The sequence below is a fragment of the Ipomoea nil genome, unplaced genomic scaffold (genome assembly GCF_001879475.1).
Source record: "Ipomoea nil cultivar Tokyo-kokei standard unplaced genomic scaffold, Asagao_1.1 scaffold0418, whole genome shotgun sequence".
Taxonomy (NCBI): Eukaryota; Viridiplantae; Streptophyta; class Magnoliopsida; order Solanales; family Convolvulaceae; genus Ipomoea; species Ipomoea nil.
This window is the reverse complement of record NW_017616846.1, coordinates 1,633,357-1,659,000: the sequence shown is the minus strand read 5'-3', so window position 1 is coordinate 1,659,000 and position 25,644 is coordinate 1,633,357. Positions and strand designations below refer to the sequence as shown.

Here is a 25,644-nt window from a genome sequence, read left to right as displayed (position 1 = left end):
TAATGTAAATAATAATAACCAAATTCATTTTCAAACTTTTGTAAGAAAAATGTTTTAATATTTAATTATTATTATATATAAAGAAAGAATATTCATGAGGGAAAAAAATATTTTCCTTCCTTTCAAATTACAATTTCTTTTTTAAAATATACATATTTTAGGAAAATAACGCTTTTGGTCGCTGAATTGTTTTACTTTTACAAATTTGATTTCTATCAATTGATTTGAATAAATTTAGTCTTTTAATTATCAAATTTGTACCCCATTTAGTCCCTAGAGTTGTATAATAATATAATTGCAAATTCTATTAATAAGTATTTTTTTCATTAGGTTATATTTGTCAATTACTCTCCATTGTTAACGATTTGGACAACCGCATACTCATTTATTAATGAAAAATTTATGCAATGAAGATGATGATAAAGGGGGAAAAGAAAGCTTAAAATAGGGAAGAGTAATTGATAAATATAGTCTCATGAAAAAAATGACTTATTAATACTCCATAAAATTTTATAATTATATAAACTTCATAGACTAAATGTAGAACAATATGAATAATAGAAGGACTAAATTTGTAACAATCTTTTTTCAAAAAAATAAATAAATTAACAATTAAGGACCAATAGCGCCGTTTTGTTTTTTAATTAAGGAAACAAAGAAGAAAAAATAAATAAATAAATGCTACACAAGGGGGAAGAAGACAATCTTGACTTGACTTGGAGTTACGAAGAGATATAGTGGGTCTCCGCCATCGTTCTTTTCGACGGATCGGTTGATCGAACCTTCACCTCCATCCACTCTACTCTTCCATAACAATTCTTGGAGAAATCCACCCCATAATCCCAGCCATGATCACAGAGCTATTCAAGAAGCGCTTGAGCACGTTCTACTCTAGCTGGAGAACCCACAGACAGCTTTGGGGAAACTCCGATATCGTAGTCGTCAGCACGCCGACGCAGGCGGCCTCCAATTTACGATCATCATCCACCGGGGACTTTTTCTTATGGCTGTTCGGCGAAGATCTTGCGGGAACCACGGCGGTGTTCACTCCATCGTCGATTTTCTTTCTCTGTACGCAGAAGAGCTTCTCCCGGCTGCGTAGTTTGGGGGGCTACGCCACGGAGGTGATGAAAATTCCGGTCTCCGTGGAACTTAAGCCCAGGAGCCCTGATGAAGAAGGGTTTTTCAAGTTGGATGGGATTATTAGGAGTATGAGGCTAAGGCTTAACTCTGGTAAGTCTCCGTTCACTGCTGATCTTACTTGCATACTAACTGTTGGATGTATTGACAACGAGATTCCCAAATCCAAACTTTTGTTGAGCTGCGTGAACGGTTTTGAGTATTTCGCTAAGTACAGGATTGCCAGTGTGAATTCCGGTGTGCGGCTGATGGTTCAGGGTACTGATTCATCAATAATTTATATAAATGATAAATTTTTGGCTGATAATATACAATTTAACAGAGGAGTTAAAAGGACTATGGAGGACAGAATCGATTCCATGGACAAACCAAAACTTCCTTCATTGTCAGGAAGTTTAAGTTTGGGAAAGCTCGAAAATTCTAATAATCTGATTAAGGGTTTTAAGGAAATGAATATGTCTTTAGGTGAGGTAGAGACTAGCAGCAAGGAAAATACTGATGAAAAAATGATATTGGAAAATTTGGGGGGGAATTTTGAAAAGGCAGCCAATGAACCACCTTCTTTAGTTGTAGATCAAGGGAAAACCACAGAGCCCATGATGGAGGGAGAGACAAGTAATGTGTCATTTAGACTTGAGAAGGGGGATGAGTCCAGAGAGTTTAAGCAGGAGTGTATAGATAAGCAGCCTGAGACCGAAAAGAATGGTCTGAGGAAGGACAAAAAAGCAGCACGGAGGGGATTATCGGTTCCTGAACAGAGGCTGACGTTTTTCTATTCAAGCTGGAGGAAATACAGAAATGAACTATGGGGTGACTCCGATGTTTTGGTGGTTACCACCCCGCCATCCTCTTCGTCTGGGTCAATGGCAACCATGCTGGACCATCCAGTATCGTCTAGCTTCCTCTTGTGGTTGCTCGATCGTGACTTCCCAAACACGACAGCTGTATTTATGGACCAAGCAATTTATTTTTTTTGCCCTATTGAGAGTTATGCAAAACTTTGTTTTTTAGGACTCTATATGACAACTGCAGCACAGATTTCTGTTTCAGTCCAACAGAAGGTTAAGGCTGGTGATGAATCAGAACTGTTAAATTCGACTTTATATGCTTTGTGGACTGACCGAGCTAATGATCTCCCTATTACTATTGGTTATATTGATGGAGAAGCTCCAAGTTCAAAGGGGAAGTTGGATGAAAGAATGTTCCAAGCCACAAATGTGATAAGTGGTTTTCTAAAGCTTCTTTATGAGGAGGGAGACGGATTGAAATCACTTCAAAGTCGGAGTTTGGATACCACCGAAGATAAGGGCATTGAAAATCTAGCTGAAAATTATCAGCAAGTGATGTCCTTGTCGGATGCAAAAGCTTCAAGCATGGTCTCAAATGAGCAACAGAAAGATGAAGTATTGCAAGTGAAGCTTGAAAACAAGGATGAACTACATAAATCTGAGGAGGTTAATGGCAAGATTGGCAACCTGCCATCCAAATTTGCAGAGATGAACATTGTGGTTGAAGGGGAGCAGTGCCATCAAAACTCAACTGAAGAAGATGGCTCAGAGAGTAAGCTGCTCGTGGCTGAGAAGGAGCAAGAGTCTCAGTCTGGTAATGTTAGAGATGATGGCATTGAAAATGCGAGCAATCAGTCAAAGGAATCTGTGGTGGTTTCCGATGATGATGACTGGGAGATCATCGAGAGGCGCCATGAGGGACAAGAACCAGATATAGCTAATAATAGCAACTGGAGGAGGTATTCGTGAATCTCACACTTATCTTCACTAATTTCTTGTTTTATATATATGATTTAGCAGTCTTTAACCTGACAAATTTATCTTTGCTGACTTCTTGTTATATATCCTCTAACATGATGTATGTTTCGTCTCATCAGCTGGATCGGCAGAGCATTTAGCTCAGTCAGTTCGCACCACAAGGCAGCCGGTGATGAAGGATCATCTTAAACTGCACATTCTGGCTTTATTAATGCCTTCTCTGCATTGATGTGTATATTATATAATAATCATATTCTCTTTTATTGCTACTGAGTACTAGTTTAGTGATGAATAACTGGACAGCCAAACTATTTAGTTGGTTTCAGTGGTTTGCCATGCATATTCAGTATTTACATTTGAGAAAATATTTGGTGTTATGTGTTTTTGCAACTTTGCATCAATCTTGAAAATTGTTCTAATTCATCGTTGTTGTAAAACACTAATGTTTATGTATGTGTACAGATAAAATGAAGACAGCTAATCTCAACAGCTACAAAATCAACATTGTTCTAATTCATCGTTGTTGTAAACTTATCAACTTGTTATTATAGTGCATCGAAGTTCAAAAATCGATTATTAAGTCACTAAGGTTCTGACAAGACTTCGGCAATTGACCAACTAACCTTTTTCAAGGCGATATGGCTGCCTTCTTTACAGTTGGTGACTAATTGGCCTTTTTCACCTGAGAAGGTGATCTGTGACTGTTCTCTAGTATTTTATGTTTCACACTTTGTGTGAGAAAAGTTACAATATAAATACTTATATTATTGTGTGTATTTTTGTTATATAAAAATATTTAAGTTTTTATATTAATTATTTTCAATAAATTATTGTTCAATAATCATGAAATTATGAATTCAATATTTCAAATAATTTTTTTTTATAAAATTTAAATTTAATTATTGTCCATGAACCAACTGCCTGTATTGTCTAATTCGCGAACAGAAGAAGAAATAGAAATTGACTATTGACTAAAGGCATACCAATAAGCCGCAATGTATATGATGAGTTGTTATACCATGGATTTCATTTTATTCTAAACAATGTATAAATTGTGTAAATTTAACAATAAAATTGTAAACTTCTAAAATATAAATTATGTTTTCAAGTCAAAACGTATAACATTGTTGATAGAAATTTATAAATACAATAAAAAGTCATTAAATCTTAACTTATAAATACAAAATAAGATAATCAATTATATATTCTTAATATACCAATTATGAATTTTTTAAAAATAAATTATAAACGTGATCCAACGTGGACCGGGTCCACAAAAATAATTTGCCATATGATATACTATACCCGACTGAAAGCGGCGTTACTAAGCAAATAAGCAATAGCGAAACTTAGCGCGTGCGGCGAGTAAACGACGGCGAAGCAGGTGGCTGCGAATCTGCGGCACAGACTACTCCGGCGGAGCAATGGTCGGAGTTCTCTCTCATAAGATCCAAAAAGATCAACTGAATCCGGGGGATCACGTTTACTCATGGAGGCACAACTATCTCTATGCTCATCACGGTTTGTCTCCCTTCCTTCCTCTCAGTTTTTCTTTTCTGTAAATTATTGCAGATCACTAAAGCTGCTTTTTTTTTTTTAATTCGTATTTCTGGGATGCCTCATTTGCTATCTTGACTTATTTGAAGAAGAGCCTGTTTTTGTTATGCTTTACCAGAAATAACTTGGAATTTTTTGGGTCAAACTGGTATGAAACGGCGATCTGGTTAACTCTTCTTATAAGTGGAACATTCTGGAAAACTCTGACCCATCTTCTCTTGTTTAATTTCTCCTGGTGGGTTCTTATCATTAGCTTTCGCGCCCAAAACTAGAATCAGTTCAATACTATATTGATTCGGGCCTTTTTCCCTATCAGCATATATGTTTGGAAGAGGGAATTGCAATTTATTTTCTACTTAATTGCAATTTTTGCTAGTAGTTTCTATTAGGGTGTGTTTGGTTCGCAAATGGGAATCGGAATCGAAATGGGTATCAAATATTTAGTATCAAATATTTAGTAATAATAATGGGTTTTGGTGTAAGTATGTAGAAGATTATTAATATAGATGAAAATATCTTGGAAATATCTCAACAAAGTATTTTGCATGTTTGGTAGTAGGGTGGAATTAGAATGATTAGGCTAAGGATGAATAATGGGATGAAACCCATATAAAATGAGGGAATGGGTTTTTCCCGGTATTCCAAATCCACAGTAGTGTTTTAAAAATCAATCAACCAAACATTAATATCACTTTTATACCCATACCTGAGTGCTAAACCTGCCAACCAAACACACCCTTATTTCTCATAACCTTTATTGATTTGTATTCTTTCTTGAATGTGTGAAGTTCATTGTGAGTTTTCATAGTTTATGTCACCATATTACATTATGCTGCTATGGTGTATCATTCTTTGCAAATTATTTCAGGGATATATGTTGGTGATGGAAAGGTTATTCATTTCACACGGGCTGCAGGTCATGAGATTGGAACAGGAACTGTCTTAGACAGCTTTCTTTTCAGCTCTTCACCTGTGAAGCCCTTAGACCCCCCATGCCCAAGATGTGGTGATCAATCAGTGACTGAAGGTGTAATCGTATCCTGCCTTGAATGTTTTCTTTATGGTGGGGAACTCTATATTTTTCAGTACGGTGTTTCTCCAGCTTTTTTTCTTGCCAAAGTTCGAGGAGGAACGTGCTCACTTGCCCGGTCTGATCCAATGGAGCAGGTACTTCATCGAGCTGAATATCTGCTTCAGAATGGTTTTGGGGTTTACAACCTGTTTAAGAACAACTGTGAGGATTTCGCAATCTACTGCAAGACTGGTTTGCTTGTCTATACAGATCTAAGTGTAGGCCGGAGTGGACAGGCAGCTTCCGTTTTAGCAGCTGTGAGTGTAATCGCCTCATCACCGCTTCGTTTCTTGACTACCGGCATTGGTGGTCTGTCAGCCGTGGGATGTGGCATTTATTGTGTCAGCCGGATTGTTTCTGATATTGGAGTGCGTCGGGATGTCACAAAGATACACGTGGAAAAGCTCGTTGCCCGTTTTAGCCCAGGCCTGGCTGAGTCTAGAGCTGGAACGTCTGATAGCCAAGTGCGTGATGGTTTTCCAAAGACACCAGTCGAGAGTCCAATTGGCCACTCTAGCCCTGACCCTGAGCCTGAAACTGCAACATCCATCTAACAGTGTAGTATGTGACAACATCACAAAGAGTATTGCCACAGGCTCTAGCGTTTCTGAGTCTGAAGCTGAAAGATCTGATAGCGGAGCCTGCTGTGATCTCACCATCGAGAGGCTTGCCATTTGTCAATTGGTCTAGCCTGCCCGAGACGAAAGCTGGAACTGATGCTGAAAAGGAGTCGTAATTCTTGTTGTGTGTGTTATATATGTATTCTGCGTGTGTATGTAGTGCTCATCTCCATAGCCTGTAAGCCTGCCTGCATGGCTATTAGGCACATCAGAGTGAGTAAGTTTTTGTGATATAATTATGATATTGACATAAGTGTACTGTCATTAGTGATCTAGTTGAGAGGTTATTGTATGGTGAAAAATGACTATCTAGTGTGTAGAAGTGTTTTGAGTGAGAGCCGCAACCTCTTCTTATGTGATGGATAATGATACAATCCAGATAACAATGAGATTTTATAATAGTACTTAAAGAGATCTTAAAAACTTGCAGTCTAATGCCACGAAGTGACTCATTCATATGAGAAGCCATAGGTTCGAGCTTCAGTGAGGGCAAAAAACGTTTCTGCCTCTTGTAAAAACAAATTGGTTTTTGGTTTGTTTCTATTGGGGTTTATGGTTTCCCATCATTGATGGTTAAAAATTTAAGATTATCGTGTTTTTTAATTGACCAAAATTTTCAACTACTGAAAAAGTTGAATGTTATCCAACAACACTTCTGCTGATGCTAAAAGTAGTCGAAAACGTGATTTTCAATCACTTTTTTGGTGGGTGACTCAAAATTGATATCATGCTTTGCTGTAAACATGGTGAATGTGGTGCCATATTGTACAAGTGGGAGAATGCATATACAGTTGCAGATAAGCCCCAGCCAGTCTATGCTCGCGGGCCTACGCCAATTCACATGGCGAGCAAAAGTGGTGGTATAATTTAGGCCTAAATACAAAATCCAGCAATCCATCTCTTGTCTCTTTACTCACGTTATTATGTTTGGTCACTGACTCGATCACCACATGTTCTCCAATCACACAACTTGTCCATCACACCCAATTCTCCCCAACTTGCCATCGAATAATTTTACTTTATATATAACATATAGAGGCTCTTTTGTACCACGAGTCAAGCCTTTTTAGGTTCATTTTGAGATTTGATTTACAGCGCCTAAGAGAGTGTCTAAGTGTCTATACAATTCAATCTCCTTCTAAAGGCTATGGTATATATAGTGGTGCAAAGTGACTTCCCAAACTAATGTGAAACAAGTGTTTTTTATCAGCATTTTCACCTTTTTTTTTTCCACTCAAATAGATCTAATTTGATAATCAATTTTTTATTCATCCATTATCCATTTTGAGCGTACAATATATCAATTTCTTTGTTGAGTGCAAATCCACTTTGACCAGACCCAAATTAAAAGTGAACCCCACATATATTTGTATCATAAAATAGCCACTTAAATGTCATTTTTAAGCTAAAATTCCAACAATCCTAATACATAATTGGACTAGTTAACCAATCCAAACAAAATAAATAAACAAATAAAAGCCAAGCACTTTGTGCTCAGATAGCATGTAGAGATTTCTCTCATGTGAGATGTTATGAGATCGAGTCTCAATGGAGGTGTTGTTGACTATGTGTACTTCATTAGGTAGTATCACGTGGGCCCGGATTGAGTTCCATCCTTTCAACCAGGAGCCCATGGATTCCGATTCAGCCGTGGCCATTTGATTGGCATGGATTCCATTTTATTATTATTTTTAAAATTTAGTAATAAATAATAAAGTGTTAGGAAAAGGCAAGGAATCCAAAGATTTTTTTATTTTTTATTTTTTATTTTTTATCATGAGATTGAAAATTAATAATTTTTATTGAAATATATTAGATTCAAGTGAGAGGAGTTTGAGTTGTTTAAGTATGTAGTTAACGATTTAAACTTATATATATAATGACACTATTGATAGAGTTGTGCCTGGAAAGGGGCCTCACTAAGTTGATTCAGACTCTTTGGTCTACAATAATTAAAAAAGCTATATTAAACACCTTGAAGTATTGATAATTAGGTCGAATTTTGTTTTCAGCGACACGTCTAGGTCTGATTTTGCACTATTTATGTCCTACTATCCATGCTTGACATTTTCTTTTCAAAATATCAAATCTCTACTACTTATTTTACGCTGTTTTGCAATAAAAGTGGGGAAAAGGGACTTGTGGCCTTTTTGGCTTTACATTGCGTCATAGCATTAGGCCGTTACATTATGACTATTCCATCATCAACCAAATTGACAAAAATATTGTCATTTATGTCGCACTAATAGGGGTGCACTCTAATGCGAACGGTCGCCCAGGAGAGAACTGAGAACCATCCAGAGCGCGTCACGTGTCTAGATCAACAAATCAGATGTGATTTTAAAAAAACGACGCCGTGGCAATTTCGTAACTAACTCGAACTTTTGGTGCATATAAATGTGTTACTAGTTCTCTTACGCGCTTTGCGCGAATGGGATAATGCCCAATAATTATTTTTAAATAAGTATTTCAAAGTATATCAATGCAATATTATATAGGAGATGTTCATGCATAGGTAAATAAATGTTGAATTTGTTTATTTAAATCGGTAATTTAAAGTATATAAATGCAAGATAATATATGAGAGATTGATTATAATTGTCACTAAAATAAATGTTTGCAACTCTGTAATAATGTTAGTCTAAATACTTAGTCTTAAAGCGATAGTCTAAATAAATACTATTTTTGATTTAAATTTCTATAATTCTTCTTAATTCTCTTTTGGGTAGCATTGTTATTGTTTTCATCTTCAGTACATGCAATGTCCTTTTTTTTTTTTTTTTTTTTTTTTTTTTTATTGGTAGTGTGTCATGTGCAATTAGGTTACTGGTAGCGGCATAGATGGATTCATCATGCAATGAGATTATAGTGTAGGAAGTTTTAGATTTGCCTTGCTGTGTATATGACTGAGATTTTAGTTGTAATATGAACTCTTTAGCGTACAAACACCTATTGATATTTAGTAGTGGTAGTTTTTTCCCTACATGTTTCATGTGTTGTGAGATGTGTGTCGTAGGTTATCATGTGAAAGTATTGAACACAATATTAATATTTATTATATTTGTATTTGTATAAAATACTTGGTAAATAAATAAATAAATAAATATATATATATATATATATATATATATATATATATATATATATATATAAACATAATTTATATTATAACTTTGATATTTAATTACAAGATAATGTAAAAAAGAAGACAATGAACAATGTAGTGAATATAATAAATTAATAAATTTGAAAGTAAGGAATCTTTGAATTGTAGAAAATAAAGATAATATAACTAATGAAATTATATTTTTTTAATTTTTTTTATAATGAATAATTTTTTTTAAATAAAGCATTATAGACATCTAATTCTAAATTAATTAAATGCATATGTATTATTTTTTATTGTCGCTACTAATTTATTTAATTAATAAGAGTAATAAAGTGTGGTACATACTTTTCTTCAACAATAATGAAATCAATGATTTTTTTTTTTATTTCCATTCCTTGTTGAGACAAATTGTTTTGAGAGTTTGAATTGTCCATGACAATTGTTACAATTGCTATCAATAGAGGATGATAATAAATAATTCAAAATATATGGTTACAATAGATATTAATATAATGATATAGTAAAAATTAACTTACAAATTTCTTTAGAAGTTTTCATGCATTGATAAAATTTTGATGTGTAAACTTGTTCAATTGGAGCTAGTAGGATGTTAACATTGTCAATTATTTGAAAAATGATCCTATCGTTTTAGAGTCCATGTGTAATTGTATTTATGATCAACAACTTTGTAGTTAGGCCGCGTAGGTATGACAATGATGTAAGAACAATTTTGTCTGATAAAAAAAATAATAGTATAATATTTGTAAAGTAATGTACAATTGTACCATTAAAAAATACAAAAAATATTAATACCATAATGGCCTAAATCATTCTAATAATGCAAAAGCATAATTGAAATATTAAGTTTTGTTCTAAATAATCAGAAGAAGATTAATTAAACAAAAAAAAAAAAAAAACTTAACCTAATTTTTTTTAAAATAAAAAATTCAAGAAAATCAAATGATTTTAAAGTAGTTCCTGATTTATAATCTTTGATGCTCAACTTTGAATGCTATGTATTTAGTCAAGCTAATTATTTGACCAAAGTTTATGTTAAATTTTATATTATATATTTTTTAATACATTTTGTCATATTCATAATATATGTTTAACAATTATGCCAACTATACTTGGGATGAGGTTCGAATCTAAGACCTTATATAAATTAAGAGTATGTTAAGAATAATAAATAGTTAACGGAATATTCCGTTACTAAAGTTTAAACTAACGGAATTTAGGGTTATTTAAGGGAAGAAAATAATATAATAGAGGGTAAATAAGGAAAATCATTAGAAGATACTAAAATCAAAATAATATGAACCATTCATTTTAAGAAACAATTAGTACCAACATTTTTTTTGTTCCAGTTAAGAGCCTAACATTATTCGCTCTTATTAGATTTGTAGATATGTGCAAGTAGTTGTTGCACCTTTGCAAGTAAAAAGTGTAGGTAAAATCACTTACAAGTACACCTACTTTCACCTACAAGTACATGTAATTTTGTCTTATTAACATTCATTGATCTGAGTTCGTTCTGTTTGGCATCGCTTTTGTTCTTGTGGGAGTTTAGCGGGTAGTTAGTACCCGTAAAAACCACCCGCAAGATGGCTTGAGGGAGGGGTTGGCGGGATAGATGCACCTTTGCAAGTAAAATGTGTAGGTAAAATTGCTTACAAGTGCACCTACTTTCACATACAAGTGCACCTACTTTCACATACAAGTGTATGTAATTTTGACTTGTTAACATTCATACACCTAGGTGCAACTACTTACAGAATATAACTATAGGTACACCTAGTTACTTGGACACGTGGCGCGCACTGAAAAGTTCTCAATTCTCTCCTGGACGGGTAGTTCGCACCTGAACGCACTGAAAAGTTCCCGATTCTCTCCTGGACGGGTAGTTCGCACCTGAACGCGATATATATATATAAACAATAGAAACAACACTTCGTTACGGAAATGTTGAAATGTTATCCTCCGGTGATATTAACTGAAACATATGTTTCATCTTAACTAAAAATTTAAACTGATAATTGAATTGTACATTTATACTTATACATTATATGTTCAATAATATTCTCTCAATTGAGAAGCCTTTATTTCCAATCCATCCAAACACGGCATAGGTATAGATGATTAAAGTGTGGCTTTTGTGCCGTGATTGGATAACGCTACGCGGACTCCATTGGAAGAAATTAAAATGAAAGATAAAAGGGCAAATTATTGGTGACAAATGCTTTTAAAAATGGACCATGGCGTCAATTATATAGGACATAGATTCTTGATATTAGCCGAAAAGCAGACACTAATTTAAGATAAAGTAAATACCAACATCTATATTCAAATTCATAATCAATGACCTTGTCATCCAATACAACAAATTTATAGTTTTAATTTAAAATTTCATAATTAAAAAAAAAATCACAAATTTTATTCTCATTCTATTCATAATCTTACGTATATGAAAATAAAATAAATTGGAATAGATAAAAAATAAAAACGTATAATTCTTTATAGGATCATATATGAGTAGAATCGTAGAGCTGTAGTTCTTCCATTAATGGGGCATTTGGTTGGATTGAGGAAATTACGTGAGAAAAGAATTGTAATTCTATGAAAAATGAATTACTGGGAATAACGTGAGAATCTAAATTTCAGTATTTACAAGAATATAATTACTGAAAATTTCAATTCAATGTTTGGTATACATGAGAATTAAAAGGAAATAGATAGTATATAGTCTAAAATGTTCATACATATTATTATTATTATTATTATTATTATTATTATTATTATTATTATTATTATTATTATTATTATTATTATTATTATTATTATTATTATTATTATTATTAATCCTAAATTACCAAATTTAAATTTTTTGCTTTTGAAAATTTATGTAACACGGTATAACTAAACTCTAAAATTGCATAACAAAAGCAATAAAATATATAAGGAAGTTTTGAGAACACCTATTTGATTAATGTTAACATATTAATTGACGTTCTGTGTTAAGAGTATAAGAAGAAGACACACTATAATCGAATGAGAGAGATTAAACATCAATTTTAGATTTAAAAAAAAATGGAGATGGGTAATTTTGTATCAAAGTTATATTTTTTATTCTTAAAATCTATGAAATTGAAATACCAAGGGGGCATAAGATTCTAATTCAATGGAAATGAGGAAATTTCAATTCCGCGGAATTAAAATTCCCTCCAACCAAACGAAGGAATTTACTTGCCGCCGGAATGATGTGGGAATGGAATTGTAATTCCTACCAACCAAACGCCTTGTAATAATAACAAACATAATAAGTCTCCAAAAAAGTTATATCCCTAATTTGTATCTATGTTGTTCGTGTTAATCATTTTGTACATTGTGGTTTTAGAGTTATACTATATATTCTTTTAGACAAAAATACCCATATCGTTATAACTTTTGTTAACTTTTCCATTATTGTTACTATGCACCTGCATCCACTATATATTTTCTTATATTCTTTAATGATAATAATATTTGTAAACACTATATATTTGATTAATATAATAAATAAATTTAATCAAAAAAATATAATAAATAAATTTGATTTTAATAAAGAGTTGTTAGTTATTTTTAAAAATATAAATATTTGGCATATGTTTTTGCCCATAAGATTTGTTATAATAATTTAAAAGTCATGAAATCAAATTTAAAAATTTTAATAATCGACCAAAGGTGACAATGATTTAAAAGTTATGTAACTAAATCTGAAAATGATTCCATACTTGTGGGACCAAAAATAAAATGAACTCATATGATCAGTTCTACATGTTTGTGTATGGAGGGTAATTTTATCACATGATACATTTATATTCCTTAATTTAACTAAAATGAATATTTTGTAAAATTTATATTTTCAACAAATCAAATAATAGAATAAATTTTTTATTTTATTCCTATTATATTTTCATTCCCCATAAAATATGATTCATACTCGCAAAAAAATTATCCCTTGAACCAAAATCATGATGAAAAGATAATCGAACTTGTCATTATGCCAAAAAAAAAATGTCATTATGATTTTTTTTTTTTTTGCTTAAAAAAAAAAAAAAAAAAAAAAAAAAAAAAAAAAAAAAAAAAAAAAAAGAAGAAGCTTTTGACCTGTTTTGGTCTGTTGATTTGGTTTTATTAGACTGGAGTCCGGAGAACACGGGCCCAGTGAGGATCCAAGCTAAATATGGAGACAATTCCAAAAGTACCCCCACTGATAATATCATGCATAAAAGTGTTGCCAACTTATAATTGTCATGGCCCTGTTACCCATACACTACTCCCAGTCCCACCGGTATAAATACAGCCATCGCCAACCACCTCCACCCCCATCCAGCGGTTATCTTCAGTCTCCCTGTTTCTTCTCTAGAGAGATAAGCAGAGAGATAGAGGTGAGGAGAGTAAACATAAACAATAGACAAGCAAGAAGTCAAGCATCAATTCATCGATCTATGCAAACCGGGAAAACCACGGCGATCGTCGAAGGTTGGAGTCGATTCACCGGACTAGGAGCGCAGGATTATGAGCTGTTTTGACAAGCTGCGGTGTTCTTCGAATCTCAGCCGCCTTATTGCCGGCATTCTCATTTTTATGCTCTATCATTCCTTCCAATTAATCTCCAATTTCTTACTTCCTATACATCCGTAATTTGAACGAACTCACCCTCCTACCACATCCAACACCCCATCTCCTTTGTTTTCTTCTCGCAATTTTCACCAATATTGTCGAATTCCGACGAGGGAAACCCTACCAATTTTCGAATCGCGCGCTGCTCGGAAATTTTCATGGATCTCAAAGATCATTCCAGATTTACTAGTTATTTGCTTGATGGTAACTGTCTTAAACTTGAGATTTTTTACGATTGAAATTTACATTGGTTTCATAATTCCGCGTTTTAAAAAGAATTTATTATTATTATTTATTAGGCCGTGAAATTTTGATTGAGTAATTCATTCCTATATGTGAATTCTCGGATTCCTTGAATTTTATCACGAATTAGATGGTTTTTTTTATGGATGATATAAAAGCATAATTGCTATGTAGGGTAATGTGTTTAGTACATGCGAATTAATGTAAATATAGATATATTTACTTTTATTTGGAATGAATTACTACCACTATAAAACTTGTCTTTTGCACTTTTATGACAAGACAGCACAATTGATAGTTAATGCATTTTTGGTGCAACTGTGCAACGAATCGCTCATAATGATTGGAGGAGAAATGATGAAATATGACAAACACTCCAAGATAATTAAAATGTTGGTTACTTGTAAAGCTATCTATGATGTGAAAACACTCTATTAGTTCCTGAATATGTTTTTATATGATTGTTTCCCAGTGGTAAAACTGAATTTCAATAGAGCCAGATTCAAACACCTGATTGGTTAGCCATGGAATAGGTCAACAACAACTCCCCTCAGAGATGACATGATATTAAACAAAAAACAAAAACAAAAAAAAAAAAAAAAAGAAGAGAAGTTTAGTGTGTAATTCTGTAAACGTCTAATTGTATGCATGGTGGTTTGTGTTTTGTTTTGTTTATAGAGTAAGTTTCTTTGCTTTTTAAAAATCAATTTGCATATTAAATTTAGCCTCTCTTGATTGGATGTTGTTTGATGAGTAGGCACATTTCCCTCCCGCATTGGCAGCCGTCATAATTCATCTCCATCAGTAATTGTGATTGGTGGCGGTATCTCAGGCATAGCTGCTGCACGTATTCTCCAGAATGCATCTTTCAAGGTGTGTATATAGTTTATATACCAGTATCCTTCCAGACAGGCAAAATTCTTCTTTTGGTATTATTCCTAGTATTGAATGTTCCAGGTGCTATTGCTGGAATCAAAAGATAGAATTGGTGGGCGCATTCATACTGACTACACATTTGGTTGTCCAGTTGACATGGGAGCATCATGGTAAGTTTTAAATTTATTGCTTCTATTTGCATATAATTATTTGTAGGAGGCATATCTTTATTGCATGATACATTATCTTGGACCACATACCTACATGTACTTTTCGTTTTGAATCAATATCTTAATTTATTCTTGTAGGTAGTGAATGCTATTATTTGTGCCACCAAATGATCCAAACTCTTCATGTCATTGTTAAATTGCTTCAACTTAAACTTGAAGATTATGCTACTTTAGTTTGGAATCATCTACTGCTATTAAGTGGTCCTGATTCTTTCCATTCTACCCAAAATAATAAATACATTAATAAATAAAAATTTAAGCGGACCTGATGCGTTGCTGGCTCAATAATGTTAACTATTTCAGTGCGCAAATTATATCGTGGACCAGGGCCCACAATGCACATTGTGGACCACTTCAAAAATGATGTCGTTTTGTTTAAATTAGCGCGGCCTTTTCTTTTTTCTTCTGTTTGATCAACATTCACCTTTGCAAGTGCTACATAATCTGTTAATTGTAAGTACATAAACTTACCGCTATAAGTACATAATTTGTTAACTGTAAATGTATCATGTCAAGTAATTCGAACATTGTTCTAAGTTCATTAAATGTGAACTGTAGGTAAATAAACTTAAAGCTAAAGGTTCATAAATTAAGTGTTTGACATGTAGTCATGATTATGGTATAAGTTTAAAAATATATTTGGTTGAAAATTAACAAGTTTTTATTATGGACCTAAGCTATTGGTTTTATAAACCTGTGGTTAACAGATTATTTACTTGTAGTACCAGTGTTGTTTTCCGATTGCGTGAAAAAAACGGCGCCACTAAAGGCACCGTTTATGTGAATTACGAATCATTTTGGACCTTTCAAGTGGACCCTTATCCCCAATATAACGATGGATTTCATGGCTTCAAACAGAAAAACAATGAACTTCTTTATTTTCTTCCTTGTGTACTTGATACTTGTTTGTTGAGTAAATGTATTTTCATTTATTCTCCATTAATGCATTATTAACTTTGCAACTATGTCAGGCTACATGGTGTGTGCAATGAGAATCCGTTGGCTCCTATGATTCGTCACTTAGGCCTCACTTTATATCGTACTAGTGGTGACAATTCTGTCCTGTATGACCATGATCTGGAGAGGTAAAATGACTATCCATACATCTGCAAATTGAAAGAGTTTGATGCACCAGTGGGTTTTCTTAATCTGAGTGGCCACTTGTGTATGCAATCTAAGCAAAACTCTGCAGAAATGTAGAATTCCAGTATCAATCAAATATGTTACCTCCACTAGATTGTCAACAATTTTGCTATAATATGATAAATTATGCTATGTTTTAGGCTGAATTAGCTATTGTATATTAATATGTTAACTTTTGATTCAACTTCAGATGTTAAAAGACTCCAGAATAATATTTCTGAAAACAGCCTTTGGGAATTAATCTTCCTGTTTCAGTTCTAATTTAAGGCTATTCATTAGTCCTATGCGTTATTTATTTGCAGTTTCATGCTGTTTGGCATGGATGGTAAGCAAGTTCCTAAACAGATAGTGGTTGAAGTTGGAGATGCATTCAAGAAAATTCTCGATGAGGTAGTTGAATTTCTTATGTTTTTTCTTTTCACTATTTTTCAACTATGTACTTCATACATGCAGTATGAAAGCTGGTGATTCTTGTTTTGGGTCATGCAGACTGAGAAAGTGAGAAATGAATACAGTCAAGACATGTCAATTCGGCAAGCAATATCAATCATACTGGACAGGCATCCTGAACTGAAGTATGGCAAACAAAAGCTTTTACTACAGTCAGTTTTGTTTTTTTTTTTTTTTTTATACATGAAACTAGTTACATATTTATTTGAAATGTAGACAAGATGGACTTGCGCATGAAGTGCTGCAATGGTACATATGCAGAATGGAGGCATGGTTTGCTGCAGATGCAAATATGATATCTCTGAAATCATGGGACCAGGTAAGTGTACTGTGGGCTGTTTCTCTTCAGTTGTTTTAACATGATTATTTTTGGATCCCAGATAAGTTTACTGTAGATTGCTTCTCTTCAATTTTTTAATATGATTATTTTGGACCTTAAAATATTAGTACTAATTTTATTTCATGTATTCATCTTTTTCATGTTCTATGCTCTACCAAAAGATGTTTCTTAGAATTTCATTTCAATCTGCAAGAACATGTGCTTGTAACACTTCTAGTCCATATTTGATACATCAAACTGTTAAATCATTTGAAGATGCTTACTTATGTACTTCTCATCCTGCATTAGAGCTCATGTAACTGGGTTAGTTCTCCGTGTGCAGGAACAAGTACTTACTGGTGGTCATGGACTAATGGTGCAAGGCTATTATCCCCTGATGAAGGCATTGGCAAAAGATATTGATATACGTTTGAATCATAGGTAAGCTTGCAATTTGCTAAACATGAATTTGGAGTAATTCTATCCTTTGTGGTAGTCATCTTTGCTGCTGTTTGGCACAAATCTGAAAGACTAAAGCAAAAAGGTCTTGCTCCTATAACATTTTGCATTACTAAACTTATATGCTGTGATATATCCCAACTTCAATCAAGCTATTATCATTATATTTCATTTGTTAACCATCTTCTATATGTAGTCAAATTTCCAAGTTGCTTATCAGAAGTTCAGATTTGTTTTATTTTTTATTTTTGGCAAAATCCACTCATGTGGAAATATTATTAAAAATGTAGCATTCCCAGACCTTCTGCTCTAATTTTCTATGATTGTAACTTGCTTGATAAGTTTTGTTTCCCTTATTTAGTGTTTTTACCCTTTTTCCTTAATCTGTTTCTATGGCTTTTGATAATGGAGTTTGAAATCCTTTATCATGTACATCCACAAAGGAAGATAAAAGGGAATTATAACTTATTTTGAGATTTTATAATTTACGATGTTGACTTTCCAGTGAGTTTCAGCAATTTATTCTTTGTGGTTTCAATTATGACTAGGGTTAAAAGGATTACAAATGGCTATAATAAGGTGATGGTCACGGTTGAGGATGGAATAAATTTTGTTGCTGATGCTGCTATTGTAACCGTACCCATTGGGGTTCTCAAAGCAAACTTGATTGAATTTGAGCCAAAATTGCCTGAATGGAAGGTTTCTGCAATAACAGATCTTGGTGTAGGCAATGAGAATAAGATTGCATTGCAGTTTGACAATGTCTTTTGGCCAAATGTGGAATTGTTAGGTGTAGTTGCATCCACTTCTTACGCTTGTGGTTATTTTCTCAATCTCCACAAGGCTACAGGCAATCCTGTTCTCGTCTATATGGCTGCAGGAAGCCTTGCGACTGACCTTGAGAAGCTATCAGATGAGGCTGTAGTTGATTTTGTAATGTTGCAGCTGAAGAAAATGTTTCCTGATGCTACTAACCCTGTAAGTTTTGCTTTTATTTTGCACTTAGCATCTTGTAGGTTTTCTTCCAATTTCCTAAATTCCTTAGTTGTCTGATTGTTGTATCTCTCCACGATATCTGTGACGGTCAGATTGATGGATAGTTTGGCTTGGTTTTCTCTCCAGGTCCAGTACCTCGTGTCACACTGGGGAACAGATCCTGACATCCTTGGGTGTTATTCATACGACGCAGTTGGCAAGCCAATGGACATATATGATAGGCTCCGAGCACCCATAGGGAATCTTTTCTTTGGAGGCGAAGCAGTTAGCATGGATCATCAAGGATCCGTGCACGGTGCCTATTCTGCTGGAGTTCTGGCTGCTGACAATTGTCGCCACCATCTTATCAAGAAACTTGGTAGTCTGGAAATGGTGCAACTTGTTTCCTCCAGGGAGGAATTTCTTGAAGCTGCTGCTGTTCCTCTCCAGATCTCTAGGATGTGAGTTGTTGTTTTTCTTTCTTAATCAATGAATAAGTAGTAAGTAGTCTTTAGAAGTGTTCCTGAAGGTAATGCACTGATTTGGAAAATGTTTGCTGGATAAAGAATCCTTTTATTGTATTTTCATGGTTATCAAGATGAATGAATGAGCACAATAAACGTTGTGGCGTGAGAGTGAAGGAGAAGCTCTCTGTCCTTCCCACCTCAAGGGGAAGGAAAAGGGTGAGCTCAATAATTTGCATTTTAATTTATTGGATTATTGGAAAGGCAAATTTGGTTAAAAGGTTTTATAAGTGAGTTAAAACTTAAAACCCATTTTTGGTATGATGATCTGACAATGTTATTTTGGGATTTCATACTAATTACAACGTTTTTTTCATGTGTTTTTAGAGAAGATTATGAATAAATATAAAGTGCACAGTAATTTTTAGCTTTTTAAATTATTCATAAAATAAATTATAGCTCTTTAATTAAATAGAGAGGTTACTAAAAAAAGTTTATATAAACATGTTACAAGATAAAAACTAGAAGAAAAAAAATTAGAGAGAAAATATGACCAGACTTATGACTAATAATTAATTTATCAAATATATGCATACTTATGAGTTTTGACTTAACAAACAATAACAACTAAAAATAGAAAATTAACTTGTTGCAAAAAAAGAAAAATAATAACTGATAACAACTAGAAATTTAAAATTAATTGTCAGCTACTATACTAATATTCAAACAGGCCCAATTTGTTTTTTTTTTTTTGTTTTTATAAACCATTTTATCAAACAAATGCAATGTAATGAAGTGGGCAATTTATATCCTACACCACGGCGCGCGTTGCACTATGCGCCCAGATGCAAAACGACGTTGTTTTAATTTTTTTTTTTTTTTTGAAATTTTCCGCCCCAGTGAATGGCAGTAGTTTTTTCTTTAAAAAAAACCCGCTGTTCAAGAATGTACATAATGTTATACTAGAATACACATAATTGTATACATGAATGTACATAATTATATAACAAAATATACATACTCTTTTTAAAAGATAATACACATAATCTAACATAATACATAATAAACATAAACTTTTAACATAATACACATCAACTATTAACATAATACACACAAATTTTCTGATTCGGATGTACATAATTGTATAAAAAAAATGTACATAATTGTATAAAAAATGTACATAACTGTATGAACCAATACACATAATTGTATGAACAAATACACATAACTGTGTGAACAAATACACATAATTCCAGCAACTTTCTACCGCGCCTCCCAAAATGACGTCGTTTTGGGAGGCGTGCGACACACAGTGCTATGTGCGCCGTGGTGTAGGGTATAACGATTGAATGAAGTGGGTTGTGTTAATATGTAGTTATGTAGCAGTTAATAATTGGGCCCACATATAAATGTGGTGCCAATAGGCCGTGCATGTTTTGTATTTGTATAGTCGCGCGCGCTACACGTTTTAGCAGTGGGAAATATATTATTTATTTATATTTATATTTTTTTAAGAGTTATACTATATGGTACTCATTAATCTTATTCCCGGAAATTTATTTATGATAGATTTTGATAAATTATTTTTTTCATGTAAATTTTAATACAAGTATTTACATCAAAAATTTGTGTGTTAAAATAAAAATTGAGAGAACAAAATAAAAATATATATAACATTTTTTTTAAATGATAAAAGTCCACCGTGATTATTAAAATAAACTTTATTCATATATAATAACTTATACATTATACAAAAAAAAAGATAAATATATATATATATATATATATATATATATATATATATATATAACTATTTTTTGAGGATATGCATAAAGTATTTTACATCACGTAATTGATAATTTGATTTGGTAAATGAACACACAAAGATTTGACCTAACTAATAAAAGCTTACAAGAAGGTACAAATAAATAAATCAGAGTCAAACATCTCATGCTTAGATGGCATGTAGTGATTTTTTTCATGTGAGATCGAGTTTGAGCCTAAGGAGAGACGTTGTTAACTTTGTGTATTATTTTTATTGATTCAAAGCCTATGATTATCAAGATAAAAGTGGTCCAATTTAATTGGATTGTCCAAAATATATTATTTTTGTCCTTTAGTCTGGACTCTGGGAGCGGTGGCCTCTTCTTCAATTCTCCGCTTTTCTCCCTCTGTCCCTCACACTCTGTCTTGTCATCATCGCGTCTCTTCTCTCTTCTCTCTTCTCTTCTCTCTCAAACCCCCATTTTCACGAAGAAATAATAATAAACAGAGTCCTAATTACACTTCTCTAATTCTCCTCCCATGGCGTCGAGCGGTCACACTAATTTCAATGCTAAACTCGTAAGTCCAATTACATGTATTGTACAAACACTGTGTACGGATTTTCATCGGAATGGTATTGCTTTTTTTTTTTTTTTTTTTTTTTTTTTTTTTTTTTTTGTGGATTTGATCATCAGGTATTATTGGGCGACATGGGAGCTGGGAAATCGAGCTTAGTAGTGCGATTCGTGAAGGGCCAATTTTACGAATTTCAAGTAATTTTATACGCATGCAGTATTTCACTTTCGAGAGTTTGTCGACTTATTTTTATTATCTTTTTTTCGATTCTTTTTTAGTCTGGCGATTGTTATTGAGTAATTTTGATGATGATGGTTATAATTGATTGTTTGAAGGAATCAACTATCGGAGCTGCGTTTTTCTCCTCTACGGTGTCGGTCAACAACACTACAGTGAAGTTCGAGATCTGGGACACGGCTGGCCAGGAGCGGTACCACAGCTTGGCTCCGATGTACTACAGAGGCGCCGCTGCCGCCATTATCGTCTTTGATGTTACTAATACGGTACTGTTTTTCCCCCTTCATAGACAAATGATCACGATCAACTGATGAACCATTTCCGAGCATATGACAGCTTGACTTGCTGTTTCAGAGTTTGAGCTAGCTAAACTTAATTTTGAAGTTATGGCAGCTTGCTTTGAACTGTTTCAAGTTTGAGATATTAAAGCCTGATTTTACTGTTGCAAATGAAATTGATGCAGTCTTATAAATACTGAGATTATTGCATTATTATGAGAGAAGAAGTGTTTTGTTGTGTGGAAGATGTGGAAGTGGATGTGAGATAAAGAGAAGTTGTAATTGAAGGTTGATACTTTTGATGATTAGAGACAAAATTACAAACTTGTTAAAATGTGTAGTGTTCTGATTAAGCAGAAGGTTTTTCAGAGAAACTACTCAGCTGATAATGCCATAGTTCACCAGAGAGTGCAGATTCCTTATCTCACTGTAGTTTATTTCTCCTGTGCATGGAGTGTTAGGCAATAATGGAAGCTTCAGGATAGATTTATCAAATAGGAGTTTTTTTCTTCTTTGTGTTTTTGGGGGTGGGAGGTTTATGAAGCATGGATACAAATATGTGTGTTTTTCCAACATAAACAAGAGTGTATGTGATTTTCAAAAAGTAAGGGGACACAACACAGAACGACATGATTTTTTATTACTGTGATTATTATAACGTGGCATTAAATTAAGTTGCTCCACCATTCACATTGGATCAGTATACTGAAGTTGAATAAGCCCATTCTGCTTCTTCCTTCATGCTCCCCTTCTTTGTTTGGACATTTGACTTCACAGTAATTATTCATGTAATAGTCTCTGTGCCATGTACTCTATGAATTTGGATGACATGTTCTTAATTTTGGTTTTGCTGATTCATTAGAATTTTTTCATTTGTTTTTAAATAACTAAAACAGGATTCATTTGAACGATCAAAGAAGTGGGTCCAAGAATTGCAGAAACAAGGTGCTTATCCATGTATATATTGAAAATGCCAATTTCCCTTTTTCCCTGTGGACAACTTTGTTAATAAAAAGTTCAGTCTGTTTTAAAACATAATGTCTAGGTGGCCAACTGAAAATTCCCTAGAATTGTTTAATTTTATTACAATAACTTTTTGTATCCATAGGTTTGAGGTATCCCCCAGTTAAATAGGACAATAGTTACAGATAACTTCTTACTCTTGTAGGTAATCCAAACATGGTTGTTGCACTTGCTGGGAACAAAGCTGATTTGGAAGACAAAAGGAAGGTGACTGCTGAAGTAAGTTTGTCTTACCCTCTTATTTTTCTTGTCCTTTAATTGGAACCTTCCCATTATCATACTTTTGGGCTTTGGTTTTCCTCAAATAGAATAATGAATTATTTTGCAGGAGGCACGCTTATATGCCGAGGAAAATGCTCTTTTCTTCATGGAGACTTCTGCAAAAACAGCTCTTAACGTTAATGATATTTTCTATGAAATAGGTATGTTTTATACTTTTTGTTGCTATGTTTGCCTAGGGCATGTTTTGTTCCGCACTCAAGTCTATGTTTTAATATCTCAGCTAAATGGAGTAAAATACTTTATACCCTTGTAGATGTTTACATTGTTTCCCTGTTGCAACTGAGGGCAATCATGTGGTTGTTTATAAGAAAATCACCTTCTCATTTAAGTATTGTCAGAATAGCAGAAAGTATCAGAAATGTTATTGCCTTATTCTGTTGATTTTGATTCTTGGTTGTGCACAAACATTTAGTTATGTTGCAATCCATGTAACTATTACCCTGAATAAATATTTGTATTTGTTCAGCTAAGAGGTTGCCCAGAGCTCAACCTGTTCAAAATCCAGCAGGGGTGACACTTACTGACGGACAAGCCAGAGGAACCAGAGCATCATGCTGTACTTAAGTATTGTTCAAATGCTTAATTTATCTATTACAAGATTTTATTTTCCCTTTCCCCCTCCAATATTATAGTGGAAGACGCATTAGGTTTTATGAATATAGTATTATTCATTAGACAGATTAGGTTTTAGATTTTGGAGTTCTACTTTGTCCACTTTTTTTTTTTTTTTCCTTACCATTCAGTTAAAAAAGTATTATCTATGTTCTATAATTTTTGAAGGCCACTTCCATCGACTAATCTTAATTTCTATGAATCAACTGGCCTGGCCTGGGAAATGTTACTTATCTCAACGCTTTTGTTGCATAAGGTTCCAATCGCTTACATTAATGAACTAAATAACATCTGAAACTAATTCTTATTGCGCAGGGAGGGATGTCGTGTTTGTATAAGCAATTAAGGACAAGAAAGAACCCAAACATGGAGTTGTGTACATCTTTCAGCAACGGATTACCCAATGCCCGCCCTTTATATTTTAGAATTTAAAGAGTGTATTGTGTATATGTTAAATTGTTGGCAAAATGTATTTTCTGGTGGATCTTACCAGAAGTTGTACATGATTTGATATCTTATTTACTGGAAGTTGGAATAAATATTCATCTGAGATGGACAACACGCAACGCATTTCTTTGTTGACACCTTAACGCTTAAGTTTGCGAAAAGGAATTGAGATACAAATACTCCGTATTAAGTTAGGTCGTCCTGTCACACCCCATTTGAGAAGGGGCCGTATTCTAATGGAAAATGGTAATGTTTACATTTTATAATTGCCAATTCTGTCACCCTTACCAATTAAATGATATGACATTTACCAAATTAATTAATTTTTATTTTTCTTTAATAAAATATATTTTAATAAAAAACTTTTAAACAATAATACAACCAAAAAAGTGGTGTAATTACTTTAGTCTGTCAATATTTGTAATTACATTGAGCTCCATGATACCATGGTGTGGTGTCAAAATGATAGTTTAACATATTACTTTATGCTTTAATTCTTTTTATTTTTTTATTTAAAATTATAAATTATTAAAATAATTTGTAAAATAAAAACACAACTTTTTCTCCATCCTACTACATGAGTTGCCTGCATATGGTGGAGATCTTGATTTAACTTCATGTACTTTCTTCTTATATTATCTTTTTAAGAATGTTATAACATTACTTTCTGCTTTAATTATTTTATAACAGGAACAGAGTGCGTTCGTCTTCTCATTTGTGTCACCCATGACCAATTTGCTAGATGCAACCCTAGTTTGACGAAAGTCATCAAATGAAGAAATGTACCAGTAACTAAGGGCCTGAAGCATCAGTCCAAGAATTCAGATTCAGGCGAGTGATACTGGGATTCATATCGCAAGTTTTGAGTAAAACAATTGTTCAGATCGTGATAATACAATCGAAATCCGAACAAGAAGCTGACTTGCTTACAAAGACATGCAAGACAATATGTTTTCTATAGAAGTTAAAACAAAAAACAGTAGTAGCAGGATTAACGAGGCTATGGTTTAGCTGCACTTGGGAGTATGAATTGGAAAATTTTTGATTTGCCTAATGCAAATTTGTTAGGTGAGAAGAAAATTAGGTTTTTTTATCCCTAAAAATATACAGAAGCTTTCAAACGTGAAAAACCAATCAGATGCAAATATAGAATACATTCAACAAGATGAGCAAAAAATCAATTATGATGGATCAGATTATCTGGCTTGGATTCTCGTAAATGAGAAACAAAAGTCGCTCAGTAATTTCAGCTTCGATCATCTGGGGAAATAATCATCATATCCACTTCAAAATTATAAACAAAAAAAAGAGAAGAATTTACGATTATAAAAATGAGATTT

At 33.3% G+C, this 25,644-nt stretch overlaps 4 protein-coding genes across 6 annotated transcripts; all 4 read left to right on the top strand.

Moving 5' to 3' along the window:
* The first annotated feature begins 711 nt into the window (after positions 1 to 711).
* On the top strand, positions 712 to 3,327 carry LOC109172746. 2 transcript variants are annotated; one of them, XM_019321991.1, is made up of 3 exons: positions 712 to 1,491; positions 1,552 to 2,887; positions 3,026 to 3,327. In XM_019321991.1, the coding sequence occupies exons 1-3, from the start codon at positions 849 to 851 to the stop codon at positions 3,093 to 3,095; spliced, it is 2,049 nt and encodes a 682-aa protein (XP_019177536.1). In that variant the 5' UTR covers positions 712 to 848; the 3' UTR covers positions 3,096 to 3,327. The 2 variants fall into 2 exon arrangements, with proteins under 2 accessions (XP_019177536.1, XP_019177535.1); XM_019321990.1 differs by having other exon boundaries at positions 712 to 2,887.
* An 885-nt stretch (positions 3,328 to 4,212) lies between these two features.
* On the top strand, positions 4,213 to 6,408 carry LOC109172765. The gene is made up of 3 exons (XM_019322025.1): positions 4,213 to 4,279; positions 4,321 to 4,427; positions 5,332 to 6,408. The coding sequence occupies exons 2-3, from the start codon at positions 4,331 to 4,333 to the stop codon at positions 6,087 to 6,089; spliced, it is 855 nt and encodes a 284-aa protein (XP_019177570.1). The 5' UTR covers positions 4,213 to 4,279; positions 4,321 to 4,330; the 3' UTR covers positions 6,090 to 6,408.
* A 7,146-nt stretch (positions 6,409 to 13,554) lies between these two features.
* Positions 13,555 to 19,254, top strand: LOC109172637 (probable polyamine oxidase 4). Its single transcript, XM_019321836.1, has 10 exons — positions 13,555 to 14,130; positions 14,927 to 15,042; positions 15,127 to 15,215; positions 16,247 to 16,360; positions 16,721 to 16,808; positions 16,908 to 16,993; positions 17,085 to 17,187; positions 17,531 to 17,628; positions 18,195 to 18,624; positions 18,769 to 19,254. Exons 1-10 carry the CDS (start codon positions 14,085 to 14,087, stop codon positions 19,084 to 19,086), a joined length of 1,488 nt encoding a protein of 495 aa, XP_019177381.1. The 5' UTR covers positions 13,555 to 14,084; the 3' UTR covers positions 19,087 to 19,254.
* A 1,956-nt stretch (positions 19,255 to 21,210) lies between these two features.
* On the top strand, positions 21,211 to 24,423 carry LOC109172639 (ras-related protein RHN1-like). 2 transcript variants are annotated; one of them, XM_019321838.1, is made up of 8 exons: positions 21,211 to 21,428; positions 21,545 to 21,622; positions 21,761 to 21,928; positions 22,837 to 22,885; positions 23,109 to 23,182; positions 23,292 to 23,385; positions 23,712 to 23,809; positions 24,173 to 24,423. In XM_019321838.1, exons 1-7 carry the CDS (start codon positions 21,390 to 21,392, stop codon positions 23,807 to 23,809), a joined length of 600 nt encoding a protein of 199 aa, XP_019177383.1. In that variant the 5' UTR covers positions 21,211 to 21,389; the 3' UTR covers positions 24,173 to 24,423. The 2 variants fall into 2 exon arrangements, with proteins under 2 accessions (XP_019177383.1, XP_019177384.1); XM_019321839.1 differs by having other exon boundaries at positions 23,712 to 23,811; positions 24,208 to 24,423.
* The last annotated feature ends 1,221 nt before the right edge of the window (positions 24,424 to 25,644 follow it).